This window comes from Phascolarctos cinereus, unplaced genomic scaffold (assembly GCF_003287225.1).
Source record: "Phascolarctos cinereus isolate Bilbo 61053 unplaced genomic scaffold, phaCin_HiC Scaffold_8;HRSCAF=390, whole genome shotgun sequence".
NCBI classification, from domain to species: domain Eukaryota; kingdom Metazoa; phylum Chordata; class Mammalia; order Diprotodontia; family Phascolarctidae; genus Phascolarctos; species Phascolarctos cinereus.
In genome coordinates this window covers 60,583,724-60,610,271 of record NW_027556291.1, presented here as the reverse complement: position 1 = coordinate 60,610,271, position 26,548 = coordinate 60,583,724, and the positions used below count along the sequence as shown (strand labels likewise).

The 26,548-nt window shown below is 42.7% G+C and overlaps 1 protein-coding gene across 1 annotated transcript in view; it reads right to left on the bottom strand.

The window, feature by feature from the left end:
• TBC1D8B (TBC1 domain family member 8B) overlaps positions 1-26,548 on the bottom strand; it is a 108,849-nt gene that overhangs the window by 22,178 nt on the left and 60,123 nt on the right. Inside the window, 13 exon segments of the mRNA XM_020967287.2 lie at positions 306-546; positions 712-780; positions 2,474-2,572; positions 4,427-4,556; positions 6,158-6,443; positions 7,381-7,498; positions 8,536-8,750; positions 9,517-9,667; positions 10,242-10,391; positions 15,358-15,525; positions 16,363-16,570; positions 21,066-21,306; positions 23,879-24,104. Of these exon segments, the coding sequence (XP_020822946.1) occupies positions 306-546; positions 712-780; positions 2,474-2,572; positions 4,427-4,556; positions 6,158-6,443; positions 7,381-7,498; positions 8,536-8,750; positions 9,517-9,667; positions 10,242-10,391; positions 15,358-15,525; positions 16,363-16,570; positions 21,066-21,306; positions 23,879-24,104 (2,302 nt within the window).

Genomic DNA, 26,548 nt, shown 5'->3' with positions numbered 1-26,548 from the left:
TGGCCTCTAAATGTGCCTCTGAGAATCCAGAAAAAACAGTCAAAAGCCATTAAAATGGGAAGGAACGTAGACTAAAGTGTCTAGATCAAATGAGATAATATTTGTAAAACACTTGGCCAACCTTAGGGCACTGGAGACAGGCTAACTATGATTATTATGGCTGTTATCATCATCATCATCATCATCATCATCATCATCATCATCGTCATCTGCACCCAGGTTATCCTACAAGTCTATGATTCCTTTAGTTTTTTTGTTTTTTTTTTTTTTTGGTAGAAAGAGAACCAGTTTTGACGTCCTCCTACCAAATGCACAGGAGAATTCTTTGAAGTTGATAAGGCAGTCGGAGTTTTCATCCAGCAATCTGAAGGTCCAGAGCGCCAAGCAGTCCCGGTTGGCAGAATAAGCCCAGGGGCTCAAAAGATGATACAGTATTCGGAATTGCTGGCAGTCAATCTGATACTGCTCCAAGTATGGTAAGCTGGGGTTGTGGTGCCTCAAGGCAGTGCTGGTCAAATTCCAATAACAAGACAAAAAGTGCTCTCTCTGTCAAGACAATGAAAGGTATCGAAGCAGAAAACATTGTGAGTGAACTTGATCTCATTAAAAATATCAGATTGCGAGAATATTTCATTAAAGCAGAAGCAGCTTGTGACACTGATAAAATTCGCCTAAGAGAGCATTATTTTCTGGTTAGAGAGTGAACATTACCTTAAAGATGTCATAAAGCTCTTCTAATTCACGAAGGCCGAATTTGACATCCTGTGATACAACCCGGAGCTTAAAAGAGATGGAGGTAAATTAGTGATGAAGGAGGCCAGCGGCTCAGAAGCCAGTAGTGCTGGTCACTGGCAACACGCACCTCTCTCTTACAAATGGTGGCCATTTTTAAAAGTCATCAAGGAGACCCGTCACCAAACACTTCAAAGGCCATAGGAGATCTGGGCTAGAAAACAGAACCTTCCAGGAAACAGTTTAGAAATGGTATAATTGTATCCTACTTCATGAAGGCTAGGCCAAATGAGAGCATAAACAAGGGGGCACAAAGCTAATGGAGTCCCTGAATTATTTATCTGCATGTTGGGCCTGGGACCTGTAGAAATGTGCCCTAAAGTCTCTAGGGACTTGGTCTTGAAGCAAGTAAGTCTTGGCAATATCATAAACTGACCCTATCTTCGGAACATTTTTCTTGGTTATAAATTATTAAATGGAGAATGAAGGGTACATTTAAAAACACTTCTCATCGGCATGGCAGAGTGAACAGAGGCCCAGGCTGGGAGTTAGGAACATCTGGGTTCAAATTCTGCCCTGGGCAAGTCAACCTCTCTGAGCCTCAGTTTTCTTACTGCTAAAAATGGGGATATAATACCTGTAGCTCTGACATCTCAAGACGTGATGTGAGGCCCAAAGGAAATCATAGATGAAAAGTATTTTACTAACTTTAAAGCACTATATATAGGTCAGTTAGTAGGAGTAATTGCACCACCAAGAACAATTTTAGTGCTTTTTTCTTTTTTTTGTAATAAGGGTTTAATTAACTAATGATTTTAAAGAAAAAATCTTATTACTGTCTTTTATTTTTACCTCACCTATACTGCCAATGTATCTCTTCTCCCACCTCCTCCTAGAGAACCATCTCTTATAAGAATAAAAAAAAAAGGGGGGGGGAAATGGTTTAACAACATCCTGAAAAAGTCCAACATCATATGCAGTGTTCATTGTCCTCTTCAAAAACAAAAGGCAAACAACAAAGCACCACCACACTCTCGGTCCCCCACTTCTCCTATCTCTTCTTTGGGACCAAGTTTGGTCATTAGAACTTCAAAGCATTTAGGGGATTTTTTGGTTGTTATTGTGTGGCTGTTTTTTTAAAGAATGGGTCTCCTTAGCTGGTCCAGGCTGGACGTGTAATGGGTACTCATGGGCCTGATCCCACTACTGATCAGCATAAGAACTTTGACTTATTCTGTTTCCAGTCTGCCATGACTCATCTCTACCTAGACAATGTGGTCCACTCCCCGCTTCCACCCCAGGGCTCACCATATTGATGCCAGACTGGACATCTGACTGGCTTAGTCCCCAGCAGCCTTGCATGTTCCACCATGTCCAGCTCAGAACATTCAGTTCTGAGACAATGGCATTTCTTTGCCAGCATGACTAAGTCGGGGTCTCATTGAAGAGCCCACCATACAAATGCCATCCTTGAATGCTTACATTATAGCTTTCCTGAGCTACAGCTGTGCTAGCCAGATCACACACAAAGGGTTGCTAATAACCTGCGCTATAGCCAGAAGGGGACAAATAGTTCATTTCCTCCAAAAATCATTTCTTAAGACAGTCTCTGAAGCCCCAGTGAGTCTCTGGGCTCCTCTTCTTGTCCTTTTCATTTTTCCTCCCACAGAATGACTGTCTTCAAAAGATGCCCAAAGAGAATGAGCCACATTGTGTGGCTTTGTTTCCTCCACCCACTTACCACATTCTGCTTTGTGGTTTCCTCAAGCACCTGGATCACATACAGCCGACTTCTCCGGCGCATACTATACACATCCTCGTAGCGAATATCACCGTATTTCTATAAGAAGAATGGCAGCATTTCTCTGGGCAGCCTTTTACAAAGGACTGAATATCGAGACAAAAGGCTTTGAATCCTTTGCTCAAGTCCTACCTAAGTTTCAACTTCCCCAAGTTCCATTTTTCTCGCCATAGTATGGCCTAACTAGGAATTCTGATACCTAGGATAGGTGACAGGGTAAGAGTAGGCCAAGCTGGAGTGTTGAGGCAAGAGCTCTCTTGTGTAGGGTTGGGGCAGACTGAAGTTGTGAAGTTGTGGAGGTTAAGGAAGTGGGAGATCAGGGCATCTGAAGGAACCATGTACTAAATATACTGGGGAGGGAGAATGACCTCAGGAGCCATAGATGGCAGCAAGATGGATCTGGAGAGACTAGAATGAGCTTTAAAGGAGAGGTGGCTACAGAGTAATGGAACTGGAAGAGGCCATGGGGAGTAAGGGGCATGCCAATGGCTCCTCCTGGTCCTGTGTGATAGGGGTGATAGAGAAGGAGCAGCCAGCTTTGAGGATGGAACCAAGAAATGTGGTGTCACTGCGAGAAAGTCAGGTTTCAATGAGCACCAAAAGATGGCAGGAATCTGAGAAGAACGGATCTAGGATCACAGATTTGTAGCTGGAAGGAACCTCAGAGGTAGGTCCTCAAGTCCAAGGCCTCATTTTACAGATGAGACCACTGGACCTCAGCAGTGAGAATGAGTCCAGGTTTTCCTGACTCCAAAGCAGATCTGATCAGAGATTCAGGGCTGGAAAGAGCCCTTAGAGGGTACCCCTCACACCCCCTCATTTTATAGGGGAGGTCAAATGGGTGGCTCAACGTCACACAGGTCCATGGTTTGCACTAGGTTCCTCTGCTTTGAAATCCAGTGAGGAAGCACAATGGAGGGAAGGCCATTCCAGAGGAGGGGTTCTCTTCCTTTTTGTGTATCCTGGCCTCCTTTGGCAGTAGTTGATGAAGCCTCTGGATGGACTCTCCCTCAGAACAATGTTTTTAAGTGCATTAAATAAACTACATAGGGTTATAAAGGAAACCAATTCTATTGAAAAAGTTATTAAATTACTTTTTTAAAAATACAAGTTAATGGGCCCTAGGTTAAGAACCCCTTATCTACAGGGTATGCTGTAGAAAGAGAGGGAAGGGCTAAACGTTTTGACTATTACTTATACAGGAGGATTATGCAATTGATCCCAGGCATACTATGTATGCCCAGGGCCTATGGCCAAGGGAAAGGGGTATATATACTCCATTCCATGAAAGTTCACCCCAGGAGAGAGAGCCGTGGATTTTGGTATATGGCAAGGAGGGGAGAAGCCTGGCAAACAGACCTGTAAGGCAGGGGGTGCTAGGAGGGATGGGGAGGAGGTGAGAGGCATGTGGAAAGCATGTTCCGGGGATCCTGCCACGTAGGGGCACATCCCTGGCTTCTCATTTCTAGTTCTTGCTTTGCTCCATGTAATTACTGATGAGAATTCTGTTTATTACTCACCTAAAATTAAGTGTAAGGATATTTATGAAATGCATGGAGTCTCTTAGAAAGGTGTAATTTATTACCTTTATTACCTTCTTTTACAGTAACTTAATATGGTTTAAATGCATTAACTTAATTGACTTTGGACAAAAAGAAACAGACAAATAACTCCACTTTAAAGAAAAGGGAACTTGGCCAGAGGGGTTATAGGACCTGCTACCAGTTTGTCAACATCATTTTTTAAAATTAAGTTAGGTTTGAAATGTCCTTGATAGTTGTATTATGATTTCCTTTACCTGCCCTTGGGCTAGGCACCAGGATTACCAGGCATTATTTAGTTAACAAAAAAGGGAATAAGCTGTCAACATGCTGTATAAACGTGAGAACTCACCTCATTTGCTTCTCTAATCAAATCTGTAATGTCCACTTTAGTCTGATGGCTTTTGTCATCACTTGTAGATGAGCCCTGTTGAACAGTGGAAGGCAATGGGCTGTCCTTGTTAGTGACATTGTCGAAGAACCTGGTCAAAAGGAATACTGGTGTCAAAGTTCATGGAACCACAAATTATTAGAACACAGCAAACGGCGCCTGGTTGTTGCCATCTTCTGGGAGAGTAGCTTTCTCTTGGTTGCAGTCGACCTTCATAGAGGGCAGATGTTCTTTCCTGCCTCGGGCTGTCAATCTTGCCTGGGGTGCCCTACACTCTCTTCTTGGCCACTCCAGCCCATGCCCTCCTCATCTCCAAGTCTGTGCCTCCTGTTAGTCTGTACCACTCAATGTCAAGTCAACGGGCATTGTGAAGTCTCTCCTAGGGCCGCAAGGGCTGGACATACAAAGAAAGGCAAAAATCGGTCCCAGCCCTTAGGGAGCTCACATTCTAACGGGGGAAACAACATGCAAAGAACTCTGTCCAAACAAGCTATTTCAGGCAATTTCAGAGAGAAGGCATGAAGATTAAGGAGGACTAGGATAAGGCTTCTTTTTCTTTTTTTTTTTTTTTTTGGTGAGGCAATCAGGGTTAAGTGACTTGCCCAGGGTCACACAGCTAGTAAGTGTTATGTGTCTGAGGCTGGAGTTGAACTCAGGTCCTGCTGACTCCAAGGCCAGAGCTCTAGCAACTGTGCCACCTAGTTGCCCCTAGGAAAGGCTTCTTACAGAAGGTGAGAGACTTGAAGGGAAGCCAGGAAGCAGACGCCTGGAGGGTTCCAGGCATGGGGGATCACCACTGAAAATGTCCAGAGTCGAGATGGAGTGTCTCATGGGAAAAACAGCAAGGAGGCCGGTGTCATCTCAGAGTACCAGTGGAGAGGAATAAGGCATAAGACTGGAAAGGAGGTGGGGGCTGGGGGGAAGCAGGTGATAAAGGGCTTTAAAAGTAGCAATTATTTGTTGTTGTCGAGTCATTTTTATTCATGTCCAACTTGTTGAGAGCCCATTTGGGGTTTTCTTGGCAGAGTTATACTAGACTGGTTTTCCCTTTCCTTTCCCAGCTAATTTTATAGATGAGGAAATTGAGGCAAATGGAGTGAAATGACTTGCCCAAGGTCACACAGCTAAGAAATAACTGAGGCCATGGGATCTGAACTCAGGAAAATGAGTCAGACTCCAGAAACAGCACTCTTATGCACTGTGGTAGTCACCTAGCTGCAATAATAACAATAACACCAACTACTTCCTCTACTACAGGCTCCCAGAGAACAGGATCTGTGTCTTCCATCTGCCAGCTCTGCCCAGAAAAGTGGTGAGCATATTATACTAGGTGTGTCACCAATACTTAAGACAATCCCAATGGCTTTGGAGGTAGAGTAGATAGTGTTGGACCTGGAACCAGAAAGACCCGAGTTCAATTTCAGCCTCTGATACTTATTAGGTGTGTGACCCTGGATAAGCCACTTAATCTCAATTTGGTTCAGTTTCCTCAACTGTAAAATGGGGATAATAATAGCACTTATCTCTTAGGGTTTTTGTGAAGGTTAAAGAAGATGCTATTTGTAAAGTGCTCTGCAAACCTTGAAGCACTACAGAAATGCTGGCTCTTGTTATTATTAGTTGTTTAAAATAAGGGAGTTGGGCTAGATGATTTGTCAGATTCCTAGTGCAACCTGACGATTCTACCTGTACCTGTTTAACACTGTGACAGCTTCAGCATCGTCTTTACACGTAAGCAATTGTTCCATGTTACAGTCAAGCACCGCCAATCCCAGCTGTAAGATGGCCTTTATCCCATCATAGAAGAAACAGTCCACGACATTCACGGCACTTTCAATAGGAAGCACACTGATAAAGAGGGTGAGGAACCAGGAGAGGGAGATCGAGGAAAAGAAGGTCATGTCAGTCATGTGACCTGTCAGCTGAGGAAGGTGCTCTTTGATCAGTTCTTCAAAGACTGCCTGATCCACCAAGGCACCTGTGGGGGAACCAAGTGATTTCAGCCTAAGTGCTCTTGGTATTTATAAGACCCTCTTTACTTCATTCCACACGAGGGATCACTGAAGTGTTCAACATCCCAGGAGCCACAGTGTGACCTTAAGACCCTCTCAGCTTTCTTCTGATCTATTACTAGATATGGGACTATTTTGTCTCTCCCTCTTGGATTTTAAGCTTCTTGAGATCAAGATTCAGTAAAATACAACAGGAGCTAATAAGTACAATGCCACGTACCTACAAGCATTTAATAAAGATGGACCGTCTGTGAATAATTTAAGCAAAAACCAGATCTTCCTCTTTAACTTGGCTATTATAGGCTGGCCATCTTTTGGGGAAAAGGTACTGCCAAACAATGATCATTTTGTTTGTTTTTTGCTTTTTGGTGAGGCGATCAGGGTTAAGTGACTTGCCCAGGGTCACACAGCTAGTAAGCATCAAGTGTCTGAGGCTGCATATGAACTCAGGGCTTCCTGACTACAAGGCTGGAGCCACCTAGCTGCCCCTAAAATGATCATTTTCAAAAGATACTTATGGATATGGTTCCACATAAATATGGGACTTTGAGCTCACTGATTATAAGCACACCCCATACTCCCTCCAAAAAAAAAAAATCCCAACAGCTCTGAAATTTTCATGTTGATACTGCATTAGAAGCTTGGGAATGGGCTTAGGACTTCCATTTTATTAAGAAACAGATCAGGTTAGCACTTTTTAAAATTAAGGCAATATATTAAAGAAAAGATAAAATGAACACTAAAAGTCTCTCTCCTGAAAAGTCTAGTTCATGTGATATTTTAAAACTGTTTGATTTTCTTTTTCATCTTCTACAACTTATGCCAGCAGTTTTATTTCCCTGGTCATTTGGTCTGAGTTTATTACTTCAGAAGAGGCAGGCATTCACTCTCAACATGTTTTACCAATAATCCGGTGATTAAAATAATCAGGCAGCATCCGTTCACACACAGCAACCAGGAGCCAAAAAGCAGCTTCTTCTTTTGCATATAAAAGCAACACCGATGTCAAAATGTTCATTGCCTAAAATTGAAAAAAAAAATACATACGGAAGACAAACAATTTCAGGTCATATTCTCAACAATGTAATTACTGGATCAGGGGGTGGGCAGTGGGGGTATCTGATTGTTTTTGTATCTCTGACATCACGTTGCTAGATTGCTTTCTAAAAACATTTTATTAGTTTGCAATTGCATTAGCAATGAATGAGGCTAACCTGTTTTTCCACAACTTCACCAGCACTGAGTTTAATTAATTGGGCCAATCTGATAAGTGCAAAGTGGCATTTCAGAGTTTTAATTTATATAAGCAGTAAGAAATGATGTAAAAGGAATTTAGAGAAACATGGGAAGATTATCAGTGAGGTTGGACATTTTCTCAAGATTTTTTTTGCTTTGTTTTTTACAATTTGTGTTTCAATCATATGAAAACAAAATGTTAAAGATAGAAAACAAAGCCAGGTAGATCTGGAAGGGAAGAGAAAACAAAAATTATTTTTGCACTTAAAAAAAGCAATCTGTTTGGGTTTCCTCTTCTGTAAATTGTCTGTTTAAATCCTCTGGACATGTTGAAGCATAGGCAGGTAGAGATGCCAAGCAGGCAGATGTTGGTGGGAGACTGGAGGAGAGGGAAGAGATAAGGGCTGGATCTACAGATATGGAAGTCCTTTGCACAACAATTGTAAGTGAAAATTCCCTGGCGGTCAGCTGTCGAGGAGGGAAAACAATTCAACAATTCAACGACCCAGTAGAAAAAGTATGGAAAGAGCCCAATAAACAGCTGTTGATTTATGCTCCAATTCCATTTTAAGGGACCTATTAATGAACAGCTAGGACTAATTCATTTCATAGAAAGGAAGCTGGGGACCAGAGAGCTAAAATGTCTTGTCTGTGGATGCTTAAGTACACTTAGCTCTCCTGAAGTAAATAACATAGCCTTCCAATATGCACTATTAACTCCTACCTGGCTCCCACCCACCAATTTCAGATTAATGGAGTTGGATTTAATGAAGTTTTATCTTTTGGAATATCAACAGAGTTGGGCTCTCTTTGCAGCCCTACCTGACAGTAGCCAATTCTTGGGTTCCGGTATGCATATGCTGTGAGTACCCGCCTCAATGCAGATATGCCCGTGTCACTTTGAAAGGCAGGGTGCTCAGGTAGGGAGCGACGCAAGTCACGTTCAATTTCATCAGTAGCTACCGTATATGTCCCTAAGGACCGCTCGACCATGTCAGCATAATAGCCGGGATTGGTAGCCATATCATTAATAGCACCTGGGAAAATAATTATATTAGCATACAGAAGAAGATGATAAAATTTCTTTTTTTCTTTTCTTTCTCTCTCTCTCTTTTTTTTTTTCAAATTAAACATGAAGAACTGAATTTCATCAACTTAAGTTGCTCCTTTGTAAGCAAGTAATTCTTCTTTTGGTGGGGATGGGGGGAAGGGTCTGGACCTACACAAGGAGTTCCCAGGTAAGAGGATTCCTTGAACCAATTCTGATGGGCAACTGGTCTGTAGTGTAGACTCTTACAGAGTTGCTTGGGGGCCTGAGAGTCAAGTGATCCAAAAAGCTCACAAAAGCAGCACAAATCAGAGGCAAGACTTGAACCCAGCTCTTCCTCCATGTCCCCTTTAGAATGTAAGCTCTTTAAGAGGTGGGACTATGTCATTCTTGGCTTTTGTATCTCTAGTAGGTGCTTACTAAACACTGGCTGATTAACTGATTGCCCCAGACTCCAAGACCAGCTCTTTACCTATGACAACCCACCTGCCTTTTAAGAATGCAATTACTAAAATCATATTTGGGCAAGAGAATAACAACAAAAAACAACCCATGGGTTTATTTTATTCGAGGGCATGAACCTCACCCAATAAGATGATGTTTTCCTGAGCTGGACTTGACTTGCTTTGGACACTAAGTATTTTCATTTAGTTGCTACATATTCTACCTACAATATTAACTTGCCCAGTAATTGGCAAAGGGTGGTGTGTGTGTGTGTGTGTGTGTGTGTGTGTGTAAGTGCGTGTGTAAAATACCTGAAAAAAGCAACCATAATTCTCCTCTTAAAGTCTCAGGAATACCCCTTACAACCAAGTCTCGAGTCTTTTTTGTCCGAAACATGCTTATGCCACGGCCATATTCCACAAAGAGTATATTCCATGACTGTTCCTTCATCTTTTCTTTCAGCTATAAGAGAAAACTCAAAGCAACTCATCATGACAGGGAAGAGACAGCCCAAGCACCTATACTGTACTCCCCGACCTCAAACTGTAATCAAAACCCTGGAAAAAGCTCAAGACTGAGTAAGGTCAATGTGAGCCCTCCTCTTAAGAAAGGCCAAAGACTCACTGGAAAAAAAAATTCACTAGGTCTGATCTTGCCTCCCTGATGCATTCTTTGTTCCTTGGGTAGGTCATTGAGGAACAAAGAAACAAATGAATGGGGAAAGCATGCTACGAAGTGATATAAAAATGCGATTATTATTATTATTTGATTTAGGCAAAACACATCCTGAATCCTTTGATTCCCCCTTATCACCTTAACCACTAGGCAGATAACTATCCAATTCTGTGGATGAGCAGACTTATCCACAGCTGGCTTTCACTGCTATTCCTTAGTACATGACAGAACTACATTGGTCAGTCAGGAAGGAATTTTAGCTCTCAAAAGGAAGACTTTTTTTTTTCGACTGTGGATTAGCTTTCTCTTCATTTTCAGACATCTATCTCTATGCTTAGATTTTCAAGGTCTGTTCTCTTACCATTTTGGAATCAAGATTCTCCAAATCTTGAGGGTGAAATTCTGTCATTAAAGCTTGTGTGTTCACAGTCTTGCTGGAATCTTTCTGTCCCATCAGAGAGGGCCCCTTAGAAGACTGCCCTGAGCTCCCAGGGTCAGGACTGGGCACGGGCTACAAAGGAGAGTCTGAATGTTACCAGAATGACCTGAATGCTTTCCAATCTCTTATGAGAGAAACACTTCTCAAAATTCTAGTGTCGACTGCAAACCACAATACAGAAAATATCTTTCTAATAATAAATAAGCTATAATCAGAGATTGTCTTCTCCTACTCTGGGCTATCAGACCATGATGTTATCTATCTAATTAATTTCAGGGCACAGTGAAATTTAATTAGCAAACAGGCTTTTTACCAGCTGAGAGGCTCAGGACCAAACACAAGTCACTTCGGTATTAGGAAGTGTTATGTTTCCTAGCAGCAGGCGGGGGGTCTACTGGGACAATGCAGAATGCAAGATGAGGAGGAAAGGAAAATTCTAACCAAAAGCTCAGTATGTCACTAAGCTTGTGATACCGTAACAAAGATCAGTGAGGAAAAGCTAAGCCGGTTGATTTTTTAAAATGTTTCATTGATGTCCTTTGTCTTCACGTCATGCTCATTTCAGGGGTAGGGGACACTTCTCCTCACCCCAGACTAAAATCTTCCTCATGACAAAGAAAACCAGTCAAGCACAACTATGTGATGGTGATCCAGTCTAATAACACATACACCATCATGCCCTAGGAGCTCCTCATCTCTCAGCCACGGATTTCATTGTCTCTCCTCTGGGACTCACACTGGTTTACTTATTCAGAGTTTAGCTTCCTGGTAGAGATCTTTTCAATTACACTGCTGTAATCACTGGCTATATTATTCCTTAGGCGCCATGTATTTCCCTCTGTATCAGTTTGTACAGAGTTCCTCAAATTCATAATTTCTCACTACATAATCATATTATTATATTCATTAACTATAAGGTTGGGGTTTTTTTTGGCTATTCCTCAATGGACGTGCACCCACTTTCTTTGCTACCACAAAGAGTGATGTCACTGTCTAGCTGCCCTCTGCTTATGTCTCTGACTTCCCACTAGCATAAGCCAAGCTGCAGGATTGCTAGGTAAAGGGTATAAGGAGATTTAATCACATTTCTTGCGTGATTCCAAAATGCCATTAAGATTCTATTTATTTTTTTAAAAACATTACTTGGTAACAATTATCAACCTAACTGGTAAATGTCATTAAAGTCTACTTGTTTTAGCATGGAATATAATTTTTGTAAATAAGGAGCAGAAAATTCAAAGCTTTTAGGCAAAACATACGCCTTACTTAGCATCTGGGCCACCTGGTGGCAGTGTTTCCTAAATGGAGAAATCATGGTAGGGCACCAGCAGTTTTCCCAAGTGCTGTCCTGAAACTGCAAACCTAAATTAAAGCAAACTCAACAAACATTTCAACAAAAGTTTCGGTGCCTGACTCAGTTCTTGCCCTCAAACTAAGGGACTTCAGCATTCATATAAATGCCCCCTCAGAAGGTCCAACTTCTGGTTTTCTCACTATTCGTATTTCCTCTGACCTACTCCTCAGCTATCCTGAGAGCAGGTCACATCTCAGATCCTTGCCATGTTCATCAACTCTGAAGTTTCTTAATCCTTTACCATTCCATCTTTTGCTAGGCTTTACGACCTTTAATCCTCTTCTTCCGTCTCACAGTGATTTCTATTCCTCTAGCCCTCAAATTCTTGCCCAGGCCACATCACCCCTGGGACTGGCTATTCTGTTCTCCCTTCCCTATCCTGAACGCCCCCCCACCCCCACCAAGGTAAACCAACTCAAGTCTGTACTATCCTCCACCTGTGACTCCTTTGTCCCATCACTGACCACGTCTTGCCAAGCTCCAACCCTGAATTATTACCACCATCTGCCACCTTTGCTCCTATTCATGTGCTGTTTGAAAAGAAATGGAGAAAAATCATGCTGCTGGGTTGACTGCATCCACTACAAATTTATGTTACATCATCTCAACTGGACCCTTGCTTCAACAAGGCAAATATCTGATTTCTCCCTAACTGATTTGCTATCCTATTCTCCATAGTAGATATTCCAAACTTTGTCTTTCCTTCAAGCCTCTGGCCTTCTTAGCTCAAGACCTCCTTTTGTATTTCACTGAAAAAAATTCAGCCTAAGAGCTCCCTCGTCTCCCCTCTTCATTTCACATTAAATCTGACGTCTTCCTCCACTATCTGTTTCACTACAGTCTGGGATGAAAATGAAGCTTTAGCCCTTCTACATGCACCCCGAATGCCATCTATTCCCAGCCTCTCCAGCAAATTGCCCCCCCTCTTTTCATCTCCATTCTTTCTCTTCACTTCAATTTCTCCCAATCTATTGGCCCTTCAAATACGGCCTACAAAGGTGCCTAAGTCAAGTCAACAAGCACTTAGTGAGTGCCTACTATAATAATAATAATAATAACAACAATGATAACGAACATTTATATACTATTGCTCACAGTGTGCCAGGCACTGGGGATCCAAATATGAGTAGAAATAAAGCCAATCCCTGCCCTCAAGGAGTTTACATTTCAATAGAAGGAAACACCACATAAAAAGGAGCTGAAGGGGGTAAACAAGTCAGCAGTGAAACCTGGAGAGGGACCAATACAGGGTTGGCCCATGCCTCCTCCTTAAATTGGAGGATTGGGGAGGAACCAATCAAACACAGAGAGAGGCCGTAGGGCTGGAGGGTACTTCCAATGGGAGACTTAGTCCAGGAGTGGGAGTCAGCTTCCAGGGTGCAAAGCTTTCTATGGCATGGTAGAAAACGTTCTGTGGAGGTGAATGACCATATGTCCTGGAGAGGAATGTTCCTCACTTGGTCTGAACATGCCCACTGACTATCATCCTATTTCTTTCCTCCCCTTCCCTGATAAACATCTTGAGTTTACAATTGGTGCTGCTGCTTCCTCTCTTCTCCCTCTCTTCTCAACCCTCCCCAGTCTGGCTTCCACTCAAACTTCTTATCACATCACTCAAACAGCTCTCTCCAAAGTTCCCAGGGTAGGGGCAGCTAGGTGGCGCAGTGGATAGAGCACCAGCCCTGGATTCAGGAGGACCTGAGTTCAAATCCAGTCTCAGATACCTAACACTTACTAGCTGTGTGACCCTGGGCAAGTCACTTAACCCCACTGCTTAACCAAAAAACCCCACAAAAACAAACAAAGTTCCCAGGGCCAAATCTCAAGCTGTCCAATCCAGTGGCCTTTTCTCAATGTTCATCCTTCTTGCCCTCTCCACAGCTTTTGACGCTGTTGATTTCTTTCTTCTGGATACTATTCTCTTCTAGGTTTGGGGGATACTGTTCTCTCCTGGCTCTCCTGACTGCTCCCTCTCAGTCCCGTTTGCTCATTCCTGATCTAGGTCAAGCCCTCTAACCATGGGTGTCCCCAAGGCTCTGGCCTTGGCCCTCTTCTCTTCTACCAGGGACTCTTGATCTTTTTCTGGGTCATGGACCCCTTTGGCAGTCAGGTGAAGCCTATTCTCAGGATAATGTTTTTAAATGAATCTAATAAAATACATTAGGTTACAAAAGAAAACCAATTATACCAAAACTCGGTTATCAAATGACTAAAAACAAGTTCACAGATCTCAGCTGAAAAATCATTGCTCTGTTTTATCTCCTTTGGTGATCTCATCAGCTCCCATGCGTTCCATTATCATCTCTATGAAGATGATCTGGGATCTGCATGGAGATCCATATATCTGTCCCTAGACCATCTGCTGAGATGTAGTTGTGTTTTCTCGAAGAAAACCCAATGTCCTACAGACATGTCAAACTCAGCATGTGCAAAACAGAATTCATTATCTCTGCTCCCTCCCTGTCCCCTTTCCCCCAACTCTTTGGTCTTCTGGACTTCCCAACTGCTTGACAGAGTTGGTGGGCAGAATGGCAGGGAGCTAGCTGCAGGACCAGCAAAGAAGGGGGAGGGGTAGTCACATGGTAAGAGCAAGGGATAACCAATGGATAGGTAATCTCTAGCCTTTTATATGGTCTCCCTGGGGAAGGATGGAGCCCAGAAGAAGAATAGCCCAGGATGTGAAGGGCTTACAAGATTTTTTTTAGCTGTCTTTATATCTCTGGAATCTTGCAAAGTGCTTAGGACATAGCAGGTACTTAATAAATGCTTTGTTGATTGACTAATTGAGGGCATGGATGGACTGCAATATGCACTGTTGGAGGGAATGCCCATACTGATGGGATCACAAATCAATCCAACTATTAAAAACTATGTTTTTGTAGGTGTAGCTTTGAAGATAAAAGGTACTGTTACGAGAGGCAGTGTGGTATATAGATTTGGAATCTGAGGAACTATATTCTTTTTTTTTTTGGGGGGTGAAGCAATCAGAGTTAAGGGACTTGCCCAGGGTCACACAGCTAGTAAGTGTAAAGTATCTGAGGCCTAATTTGAACTCAGGACCTACCGACTCCAGGGCCAGTGCTCTATCCACTGCACCACCTAGCTGCTCCATGAGAAACTATATTCAAATCTTGTCTCAGATAGTAGCTGTGTTGCCCCCAGACACGTCATTAAACTTTCCTGAGCCTCAGTTTTCTCATAGCACCTCCCAGGACTGTAGTTAGGACCAAATGAAATGATACTCAAAGTGTATACAAGTCTTAAAGCACTATATTTGTTGTTCAGTCATGTCTGACTCTTCATGACCCTATTTGGGGTTTTCTTGGCAGAGATACTGAAGTGATTTGCCATTTCCTTCTCCAGCTCATTTTACAGATAAGGAAACTGAGGCAAACAGGATTCAGTGACTTGCCCAGGGTCACACAGCCTGTAATTGTCTGAGGCTAGATTTGAACTCAGAAAGATAAGTGTTCCTGACTCCAGGCCTGGTACTCTATCTACTGCAGCGCCTCCTAGCTGCCCTAAAACCCTATATACATGTCACTTAATACTACCACTACCACTTCCACTAGCACCACCACCACCATGACTACCACCACCACCATCATCATCATCACTACTTCAGAGAGGACGAAGCGCCATCTAACAGAGCTCTGAGAACAATACCACTTGCTATGTAATTACCTCTGTGCTAACATCTTGCTGTGGAATGGAAGCTGCTCCACATGTAAGTTTTAGTCTTGCCACAAGCTGCTCAAAGTCTCTGATGTCAGAGAATCGAAAGGCTTGCTTTCCTTTGATGCTAATGACGACTGATTGGCTACAGTCATCCACCTTGTCTACAGCAAGGACCTGAAGAGAAAAGTACAAACAGGAGTCATTTTTTTTGCCCCCTTAATTTTCACACAAAGCCCAGTGGGAGTGGTCTCCTGGTTCTCCAGTACAAGGACAGGCCCTGCCATTGAAACGTCAAGACTGACTGGCATAACCTTGGGCCAAGCCATTTTATTTCTTGAGGAAGTTTTCCTGGTCTACAAAATACGGTAACAAAAGATGTCGTTTGGCAGGATCCCCCTTCGCCTGGGCCTGAATGCACTTCCTCCTTCCCTCTGTCTCTTAGAGTCTGCTGGTGACCTCCCTTTCCAAAGGTCTGTTCTACATACACTTTTATGTCAACATGTCTTCCTGAAAACAGAAATTGCTTCATTTTTTGGATAACTGTGTTCCTATTACCTAGCACAGTGCCTGGGACTTCAGAAATGCTCGAGGACTCATTTGGGCAAGGCTCACCAAGCTCTGGTTTTCTGTTCTAGTCTCTCCCTCTTTGAACTGCACATACCAGGTGAGACAGTGACTTTTGGCTGCTGGGCGTTGGGCCTGCCTCTTGCTATCCAGAGTGCCTAAACATGTGCTCAAGCCGGCCCAAGCTCACACTTGGACTAGTCAATTTCAGGACCTCACCCCTCTTGGCACTATGGAGGTTCTTCCTGCAGTACACAGGGAAGGGAATAAGCATGCATTAAGGACCTACTATGTGCCAGGCATTGTGCCAAGTGCTTTACAAATATAATCTCAAGTCACTGAGTTTCTAATTGGTGAATGCAGTTATTCTGCAGCACAACGGTGAACGTAAATGCAGAACTTAAGGTAGAAAGGGAAGCTGTCATCCAACTTTGTCTATTATCTTACCTCTCTTAGTGGAAGGACTACACTGCAGAGACTGACGTCATGACTGGCAAAGCAGATGTAGTTTTCAAAAACACACATTCTCCCGTGAGCGCTCAAGTGGCTCGATGGTATCCGCAAGAAACATTCATGTACTTCTTTAAGGTTCTCTTCTTTGGGGAGCCTGAAAAATGAACTGAACTGCTCACTGCGCGCCAGGTTCTCCATTGTTCTGTGGGATAAGAATAAAGGGTGGGTAGGGATTCAGCAGATGGAGATGGGTGAGGATGGACTCAGAAGCAGCTCAGTGGCACAGTGGGGCCGGGAGTTAGGAGGGCCTGAGTTCAAAACCGGCCTCACATGCTTCCTGGCTACGTAACCTTGGACAAGTCATTTCACCATTGTCTGTCTCAGTTTCCTCATTTGTAAAATGGGGATAATAACAGTACCTACCTCCCAGGGTTGTTGTGAAGAGCAAATGAGATAATAATTATAAAGCTCTGAGCACAGCGCCTAGCACATAGTAGGTGCTTAATAAAGGCTAGCAATTATTATTATTACTTTAAAAAAAAACAGGGAACAGAGTGAATAAAGGTGTGAAAAGCATGAAATGGCTAAGGAATTGGGGGAGGGGAATGAAGCACACTGATCTCAAAGGGTTAGCTATGCAAGTTCACAGGAGTTGTCTGTATAGGGTATCTGATGCTCTATTCACAGGGTCTTCATTCAAAAAGGACTTATTCAGCTCCACTCTGCTTGGAGCTTTGAATGACACCTGAAAAGACACAGTCTTTGTCCTCTGGGAGCGTCCAGTAGAACACAAGAGACTGCACTTACATGAGACAATGAGATGGTGAAGGGCTGCATTATAAGAGTTAGGACCACAGAACCCCAGAGGTAGAAAGTCCCTTAGAAACCATCAAATCATCCCTTCGTTCACCAGAAGGGGAAACTGAGGCCCAGCTAGGGGGAAAGGACTTGCCTAAGGGCATGCAGCCATGTTAATGTCAGAGTCAGAACTAGAACTCAGCTCTAATAAACCTCAGTTTATTAATATTTAGTGACAGAGAGGAAGAAATAAAGGCTTAGGAGCAAAAAATAAAGAAGAGCTAGAATTATCGTTTTCAGTTGTGTCCAACTCTTCACGACCCCATTTGGGGTTTTCTTGGCAGAGATACTGTAGTGGTTTGCCATTTTCTTCTCCAGCTCATTTTACAGATGAGGAAACTGAGGCAAACAGGGTGAAATGACTCATCCAGGGTCACACAGCTGATAAGTGTCTGAGGCCAACATCTGAACTCAGGTCTTCATGATTCCAGCTTCAGTGCTCTGTGCAACACGGCACCTCCTATATGCCAATAAAGAAATACTTCTTTCAAGGAGGAAATGTTAATAGGGATAAGAATTGTCTTACAGCATTCAATTCTTTTTTTTTCCTTTTTTGGCTAGGCAATGGGGTTAAGTGACTTGCCCAGGGTCACACAGCTAGTAAGTGTTATGTATCTGAGGACAGATTTGAACTCAGGTCCTCCTGAATCCAGGGCTGGTACTCTATCTACTGTGCTGTCTAGCTGCCCCCTTAACATTCAATTCTATATTTGTTAAGTGCCTAACCAGAAGTAGCATGGTGTCAAGGATAGGACATAAGACAATAAAGCTGGAGTTGGGAGGACTTAGGTTTGAACTTGGTTTCTCTGGCATTACTCCCTACTCTGGCAGACTGCACAGGGGAAGGGTCAGGGAACAACTATCAGCATTAAGAAGAAAACATATTAAAAAGCTGAATGGCCTATTCTTCCTCAGATAGCTCAAGGGAAGACAATCACTATTTCCTATGAGGCTGGTCTTCTCATTCTTCCTTCCAACAAAGTCTCTCCCAGTTGTGGCTGATAGATGAAACATTTCAAAAGTCATATATATGTAGTTGGGTTTGAAACCTTCTGTTAAGGGGTGAATTAGTCTATACTCTTTTTTTTAAAGACATGATTTTTTATTGAACATTTGTAAGACTCACTTTTACATTACTCCCAACACTTTACAATAAAAAAAAATCAGCTGTAAAAAAAAAAAAGGGACATTTTCCTGGATTTATCATTGTACAGTTTAAGCAAAAGAATATAGTATCTAAATATGAAGGTCATTTTCCAAGTATCAAAGCAGAACACTTATGGACTCACAGAAGTCTGTATTCCTAATAAGCGAATATGGACCCAATCTACCTTCTGAACAGCATTTTTCATTTCTGACTATCAAAAATCTTTCACAACTGCTTATCAAAAATTGGAGGTAAAACCTAATATATACAAAAGAGAACACATACTTGAAGGAGGAACAGGTGCTCAATAAACACGGTCATTTGATTAATTTATAAAGAGATCTATGAACAATGTGAAAAACAAATGGTTGTTTTGGGGCCCCTGGAAACCGGGCAAACAGCAATGCCATTTGGGTGGGGTAGTATGAATATTAAGCAATAACTCATACTTGCAAGGGGGAGCTGTGGCAGAACAGCCAAAGGGCCAGCTTTAGGGTCAGAGCTATAAAGCCCAGGGTTGGAGGCCTGCCTCTGAGGCATTCTGGCAGGGAAAGCCTGGGGCTGGCACTTCATGTCTCATTGTACCCAGGCAATTCTAAGACTCCAAGGTGGCAGATACAATGCCAGTCAGTAGTTGTACGTTGGAATCATAGGACCAACAAATAAACAAAATACACACTTAGTGAAGTAAAGGCCAAACTCCCTTTTCCTTTCTCATCTTCCTGGCACAGGTAGAGGAAGAATTTGATAAGATGTTTCAAAATTATACTGATGCACATTAAGAGCAAATTACATTAATTTTTACCTTCATTTGAAATGTCATTTGGGTATGCCTTTTTAATAAGTTAGCATTCTCATAAATGAACTTAAAAGCATGCAATTTTGAAAAGATGCTCTTGAGAAATTATGCAGAGCAAAAAACTCATTTGCTACATTCCTTTTAAACAAAGACTAAGGAGCTAAGTAAATTTCTGACAGATCCCTTTTGAAATGGAAAAAAGGAAAAGAAAAAGCTGAAGAAGACCTTGAAGAGTACCTTTTAACAGCTAAACAAGACATAAGTAGTAAAGACAACAATCAAATGGAAAGCAAACACAAATAGAGATTTCAGTCCCCCAGCTTGGGGTATAGTATTTACCTCTTATTAATAAGCACACAGCACTAATGTTTGTGTACGGTACAAAATGTCTCGAGCCTATGACTAATTCTTTAAAGGCATATAGAAAATTAGCACAGATAGGTTCACAATTAAATTCTATCTTGGATTTCAGGCCTATCTTAATGGTGAGAGAAAAGGGGCAAATGCACCAAGCCTAATCTATGTTGTGAGCCACAGAACCCTGAAATCATTCATTCTGGTCTAGCCAATACAGCCGAGCAGCAGGCTCCTTACTTCCGGTGTGACTTTGGACAAGTCACTCTCCTTCCCTTGGCCTCAGTTTCCTACTCTGTAAAATGAGGGGCTTTGACTAAAATGGTCTCTGGGGTCCCTTCCAGCCTATGAGCAACATTGATCAAGTCCCTTCCCCTCCCTGGGCCTCAGTTTCCTCCTCTGTAAAATGAGAAAGTTTGACTATATGACCTCTGGGGTCTCTTCTAGTTTTAAAACTCTGATCCTTTCAGTACCTTAGACAGGTCACTTCCCCTCCCTGTGCCTCAGTTTTCCTTCTCTGCAAGACGAGCCCTCCAAGGTTCTTTCCACCTCTAAATCTTGGAGTCTACAATCCAAAGGAGTCAAAGGGGAATGTGCCTCACAGGTCTCTCGTCTTTCTTTCATATGTACAACCTTCACCTTTCACCTTCATTGTCAGAAGTTCCTTCCAACAGCTATTTCTGGTTGCTTTTCTCTCCCTCTCTCTGCGTAATCAAGCAAGATGTTAAGCCTTGGAACAAGCCCAAAGTTAGAGGACAACTTGGACAGCTCAGGATAGAATCAGTTTGAAAAGGTACAATCCATACATTTATCTAAGAATGAATTGCAGATTTAGCCAAGTTAAATATGCAAAACCCCTTGGGGAAAAAAAAAGTCTAAGTGATTGACACTAGAAGCAATGCAGTTATAACCAACAGCTGCCCAAATGCCTAGAAGGTCTTGGATGGCAGATCCTGCCTCAACCTACAGAGAGATCCTTCTCTAGCCATAGTGTTTCAGAAATCTGATCTAACCACAATGACATCTCAAGAGAAAAATTACCCAAGAATAAAGACACAACTCTGAGGGAAGTATACATGAATAAGCATGTAAATGTATACCAGTGAAATGAAGCCAACAGTGAACACCTGTACCATTATGGCACAAACCAGTTAACAACTTGCGTCAATCAGTGCCACAGAAGGCAGTGTGGCACAATGGCCAGAGCACAGAATTGGAAGGGCAAAACGACCTGGATTTGAATTTCATAGGGGACACATACTCCACCATGACGAGCTTAAGAAATGTGCCCAAGCTTCAGGATAATAAGGTCTCTAGCCATTTATTTACCACATAGGATGGTTGTAAAAACCAAATCACATCAGCTGTTATTGGAGCTGGGAGGAACTTCAGGGGCCACCTACCCTAACCCACTCACATCCTAGAGAGGCTAAGAGATGTGCCCAGGGGCACACACACAAATCCTACAGAGGTGACATCTGAACCTGCTTCAAAAGGCGCAAACAAAAAGGCAACCAATTGCAACTGAACTGCTACTACCTTCTGGTGATTTTAAGAGGATCACTGAGGACTAGGTCATTTTCAAATGTCTCCTTGTCAAAAAGTCTTCTTACTGCATAGTTGGCCAGCTGCTCCATGAGAAGGAATGTTTCATTAATGTGCAAAAACATTGAAAAGTAGTAGTCTTCCCCCCGGGAACACACATGGATACTCTCGGTGAGAAGGACATTTGCCGTTTTTTCAAGTTTGGAGATGGAATCCCAGGAGATAACAAGTTTGACTGCAAAGATGAGTTAAGCAAAGATGTGATTAAATTCTCACTATTCACTTACATTTATTAGTTAATCAGCTTTTTTAGAATAGCCATTAGCCGTGTGGAGAAAATGCTGCTTAGATTCTAGGATGTAACACTGGTTAAAACGTTATAAACACATAATCAGGGTAATCAGAGAAAAGTGTAAATGGAACCTTAAAAACATACACGTGTATATAGCCATCTATTTTGTTATTGAACTTAATTGCCTCTTCCTATCAGAATTTTTTTCTCATTAATTTTTATCTTATTTTTAAGTAGCATCTGCTGCTGCGAGGCAAGTTGAGGAATGAGAGTCAGCCTTGGAGTCAGAGTCTGAGACAGGAAAACCTGGATTCAAGTCCTATCTCTGGCATCGTCCCAGGGCAATGGCCTAAGACCATCCCTTGGTGAGTAGATGCAGATCTGCAATGGGCCTTTTACTCTGGCTCTCGCAGACTGGCCAAAAACAGGTCCCAACCAAAGCCTCACTTGCTCATGGTTTGGGTTCAGAGGGCTCAGAGTGAACACAAATAGCAACTATTTCTTTTCTGGCCAGAACCCCCTCCCACATAGGTTCTTTTGTGAAGGCAAACAGGCTTCTTTTGTCTCAATTCTTACCTAGCCTCGAACTTATGAATGGGTGTTGTCTCAGACAAACTGAGATCTGGGAAAGACCTTAGCTTAAAAAGGCCAAGGTCTCCCACTGCATCTGGGGTCATCTCCAGTCATTCTGACCTATGTCTTGCCACTGGACCTTGATGACTCTGGAGGAGACAGTGAGGGTGATGACTCTGCATAGCTCTGCCTCACTACAATCCAATTCACTTTTAAGTCAAGACATCACTTGCCTGATGTCATTGGTCCTCTTCAAGAAAGAAGGACAAACAACAACTGATCTGCAATGGTTGCTTGGCACAGTGGGGAAAGAATTGGACTTGAGAGTTGGGAAGACCTGAGCTTGAATCCCACCTCCTCAGTCACTTCTTAGCCATGTGACCCTGGAGGAGTCACTTAACCTCTCATTTATCAAATGGGAATAATAATAGCACATACCTCACAGGGTTAGTGCAAGGATCAAAAGAGAGAGTATATGTCAAGAGCTTGGCAAATCTTAAAGTACTATAGAAATGGTAGCCATCATCATCATCATCATCATCATCATCATCATCATCGTTGGCAGAGGGTGTTTCTTCACCAGGAGTTTCCTATACTGATGAAATCACTGGTCTGCGCCAAAAAAATCCTACTCTATAGCACTTCCTGTCTTGTTTCTCTGAGGCTGCAAGACATGAAGCTGTTGGACCAAGTAGGCTGGTTACATCATCTCTGGAATACAGGCCCAGCCAGCTTATAATTTTAAAGAGTCTCCACAGACTAATACGCTAGCTTCGAGCATCGTCCTAGTAATATTTACCAAATTCCGTTCGAGGTTCAGGCCACTCTCTGGGCCTGTGTAAGCCTTGAGTGCTGGTGCTTTAGGCTTGGCCCTGGCCAAGCGCCATCTTTGTATTTCTTCACTTGCCTTTCCCCTTATTACTTCCCAGCTGCCCTATTGTCAACCAACCAATCAAGAAGCCAACCAGCATTTATTAAGCACCCACTATATGCATCTGTGACTTATGCCTATAGACTATTTATTTCCCACGCCTGAGAATACAGCCCCTCCACCATATCTTTGTGTCCTGGAGACCCTGGCTCTCTTCCAGGATCAATTCATGTGCTGCCTCTCAATCCTCCCAGCTGCTAGCCCTCTCTCCCACCTTAAGGCATCACGCATTCCCTATCTGTGCATATGTTGTATCCCCCAGAAGAAGGCAAGAACCTGGAAGGCTGGGATAGTTGTTTCCTTTTGGCTTTGTGTACCTAGAGGCCAGCATGGTGTCATACATATAGTAGGTGCTTAATAAGTGCCTCTTGGATTGGATGCAATCAAAATTGCCTATTTGATCTTTTATCTCTATCTCCAGATTAAGAATTCTCCCTAAATGAAAAACCTGAAAGGTTTTTTCCTTCCATTCTCAAAGTTTCAATGATGTGACCTTTTATAAATTTTAAAAAACTTTAAGCACATCATATACATAGTTTTTCTAGGCAGCTAGGTGATACAATGAATGGATAGAGCACTAGGCTTGGAGTCAGGGAGAAGTGAGTTCAAATCCAACCACAGACACTTATTGGCTGTGTGATACTGGGTAAGTCACTTAACCACTGTCTACCTCACTTTCCTCAACTATAAAATGGGGATATTAATAGCACCTACTCCCAGGGTTATTGTGAGGATCAAATGAGATGTCTGTAAGTGTTTTTATAGTCGGTGCTTAATAAATGCTTACTCCCTTCTCCCCTTCCCTTCATATTGAATCTTAAAAGTGGTGAAGAAAACATGGAACCAAAAGGAGACATGTTTTCTTTAGTAATCTGTTATTGCCTTTAAGCCAGTTACTGGCACATATCGATTCAACTGCCTCGCACACGTAATTTAAAAACCCAAAGAGTATATCAGTTCCAAAGCCCAAAGCCATGGTATAGAACAAAAAAACCCCAACAAAACACTTACTTTCTGATCCCAACAAAAAAGAATAGAAACTCAGAAAGTTGGAACTAAGATAGAGCCAGCCCTGGCAAGGAACTCGTCCTCTCCAATAACTGCATGAATAATAGGTCACCAACTTCTCTTGTTTGGCTAAACCAAAGCATTTCTCAAATTTCATGAGAGCTTCTCGAAACTTCTCAGGATCGTCACCTTTTACAAGAGAATCTTTTCCCTCTTCGGCAATCAGTCCCTAAAGGAGAGAGAAAGAGCTTCTGAAAATGCATTTAATCTAATTGCTTCCTGGAAGGTAATAAATAAAGCTACAGTTTTACTGTATTTTCTCCCTTGGCAAGCGTATTATTCACTTTCATAGCCCCATGGAGATAGCCTCCCAAATCGGTATTTCCAGCCCTGACCTCTCTTCTGAGCTCCAGACTCAGAGTCACCTCCGCACCCCACAACGGAGCACCAGAGGCACCTAGCAACTCCAAAGAATTGTGGACAACCAAGCTTATCAGTTTTCCCTCTTAAAACTGCTCCTTCTTCCACCTTCCTTATTTCCATCGGTGGTAACATCATCCACCCGATTTCCCAGGTTCAAAACCTTGGTGTTTGTCAGCACCGACCTCTTGGGTACAATCAGTCAGCAAATTGTGGGACTGTTCCAGCTCTGATATCTATCTCTACCTCTTTATTCCCAGAGAACAGACCCTCATTGGCACCCACCTGGGTTGTGGCAAAAGCCTTCTAACAAGTCCTCTCTTCCGACCCATCCTTCATACAAGTGCTGGGCTAATTTCTCCTACCTACCATGACCTCTGCTCACATCACCTCTCTGCTCAAAAATTGTCAGGGGCTCCCTATTCCCCACTTAATCGATTTTTAACTCCTTTGTCTGGAGTTGAAGGATCCCTACAATGTGATATCTCCCTGCATTTCCAGCTTTATGTCATATTCATTCCCTGTTCATACTCCACGGCCCAGTTACTTGTGCCCTGAACATGACTTAGGCACTTCATGTTTTCATTAGCTAGGCCTGAAATGCCCTCCCTCCCCTGCTGAATTCTTACCTTCACTCATACTTGTTTAGGAAATTTCCCCTGATCCCCTTCAATCTATAATGCATTACATTCCCTCTCCATTCCCTGTCTTCACTCAGTAATCAGTTTGCACCTTCTTATATATATCTTTGTGCACTGCAGTAGAGTGTTTTGTGTTATGTGTTAGAGTTTTCTACCACACTTCCATAAATGCAGGGACTGGATCTTACCTAAACTTTGCATCTCAGTTAGTGCCCACCATTGTGCTCTGCACACAGATGGATCTTAATAAATGTTTACCTGGACAAAGGGTTTGCAATCTTACCAATGCAGTGTTCCAAGTCATCAGTAGTTGAGAGTCTGACTAATTTAATGATCTCACCACTATCTTTACTAGTCCAGATCAAAAATGGTCCAAATCGTCTCATCCCATGCAATAAAGAGACATGCTACTGCATGTGACAAAGAATGACTTTTGTGTGAGAAGTACTGTAAAGGATATCACGGAGGACATACATGATTAGGAAAGGAGGTGGGTTGATCATGTCGTACAAACAAGAGGCAGACACCATAGATGTTGTCCACAAAATATCATGAGAGGAGTAGAAGATCCCTAGAGCATTGAGTGGCTATTTCATGGATGATTTATTGGAAAACGTGAACAAGAACTCACGACAGTCCCTTTTTAAAATAAAAATACCCCTTGGAAAGGTCAGGTTCTGGTACTCACATGTGCCTCTTTGCAACCCTGAGGGGTTGACCTGTCATTTATCGTGCCATTAACATTAAGCACCTACTATGTGAAACAAATAGTGCCAGGCACTAGGAATACAAAAATATGTAACATAGGTCTTGCTCTGAAGAAGCTGACAGTCTGATAGTGGGGAAAATACATGCAAAGAACTAGAATACAAGGGAGAGTGAGATAGATACATAAGCAAGAGCCAGGCAAAATGTTACAAGATATTTGAAGAGGGAGAAGGGGTGATCACTTTCACCCATGGGGGTGGGGGGTGTATCTGTGCATATACACATGCATGTGCACGTTGTTCAAGAGGGAAGTGGAGGAAAGAAGGCAGGCCTGGTTTGACTACATCATCAGGTGCATAAAGATCAACCTGGGGTAGGAGACTGTAACAAACCTGGGAGTTGCCTGGGACAGCAGGACTGGGAGCAAACATTTTATCTAGGGGCCAATGGGTTTGTGAGTAGAGGAATGACATGACCAAGGTTGTGGGTTAGGAAGATCTCTTGGGCAGTGTTGAAAAGGATGGCTGCAAGGCAGGAATAATTAATGACATTAGTCTAGAAGTCTAGAGGGAAAGAAGTGGAGAGAAAGAGTATGGGTGACTGTGTGACCCTGGGTAACTCACTTAACCCCATTGCCTAGCAAAACACAAAAAAATAACAAAAAAGAAAGGGTATGGGTGTGTGTGTGTGTGTGTGTGTGTGTGTGTGTGTGTATGTGAGAGAGAGAGAGAGAGAGAGAGAGAGAGAGAGAGAGAGAGAGAGAGAAAGAGAGACAGACAGACAGAGAAACAGAGAGAGACAGAGACAGGGACACAGAGGGACACAGAGAGAAAGGCAGAGACAGAGAGAGATCAAGAAAGCAGAATGAACAGAACTTAGCCACTGAAGGAGTTGCCTTGAAAAA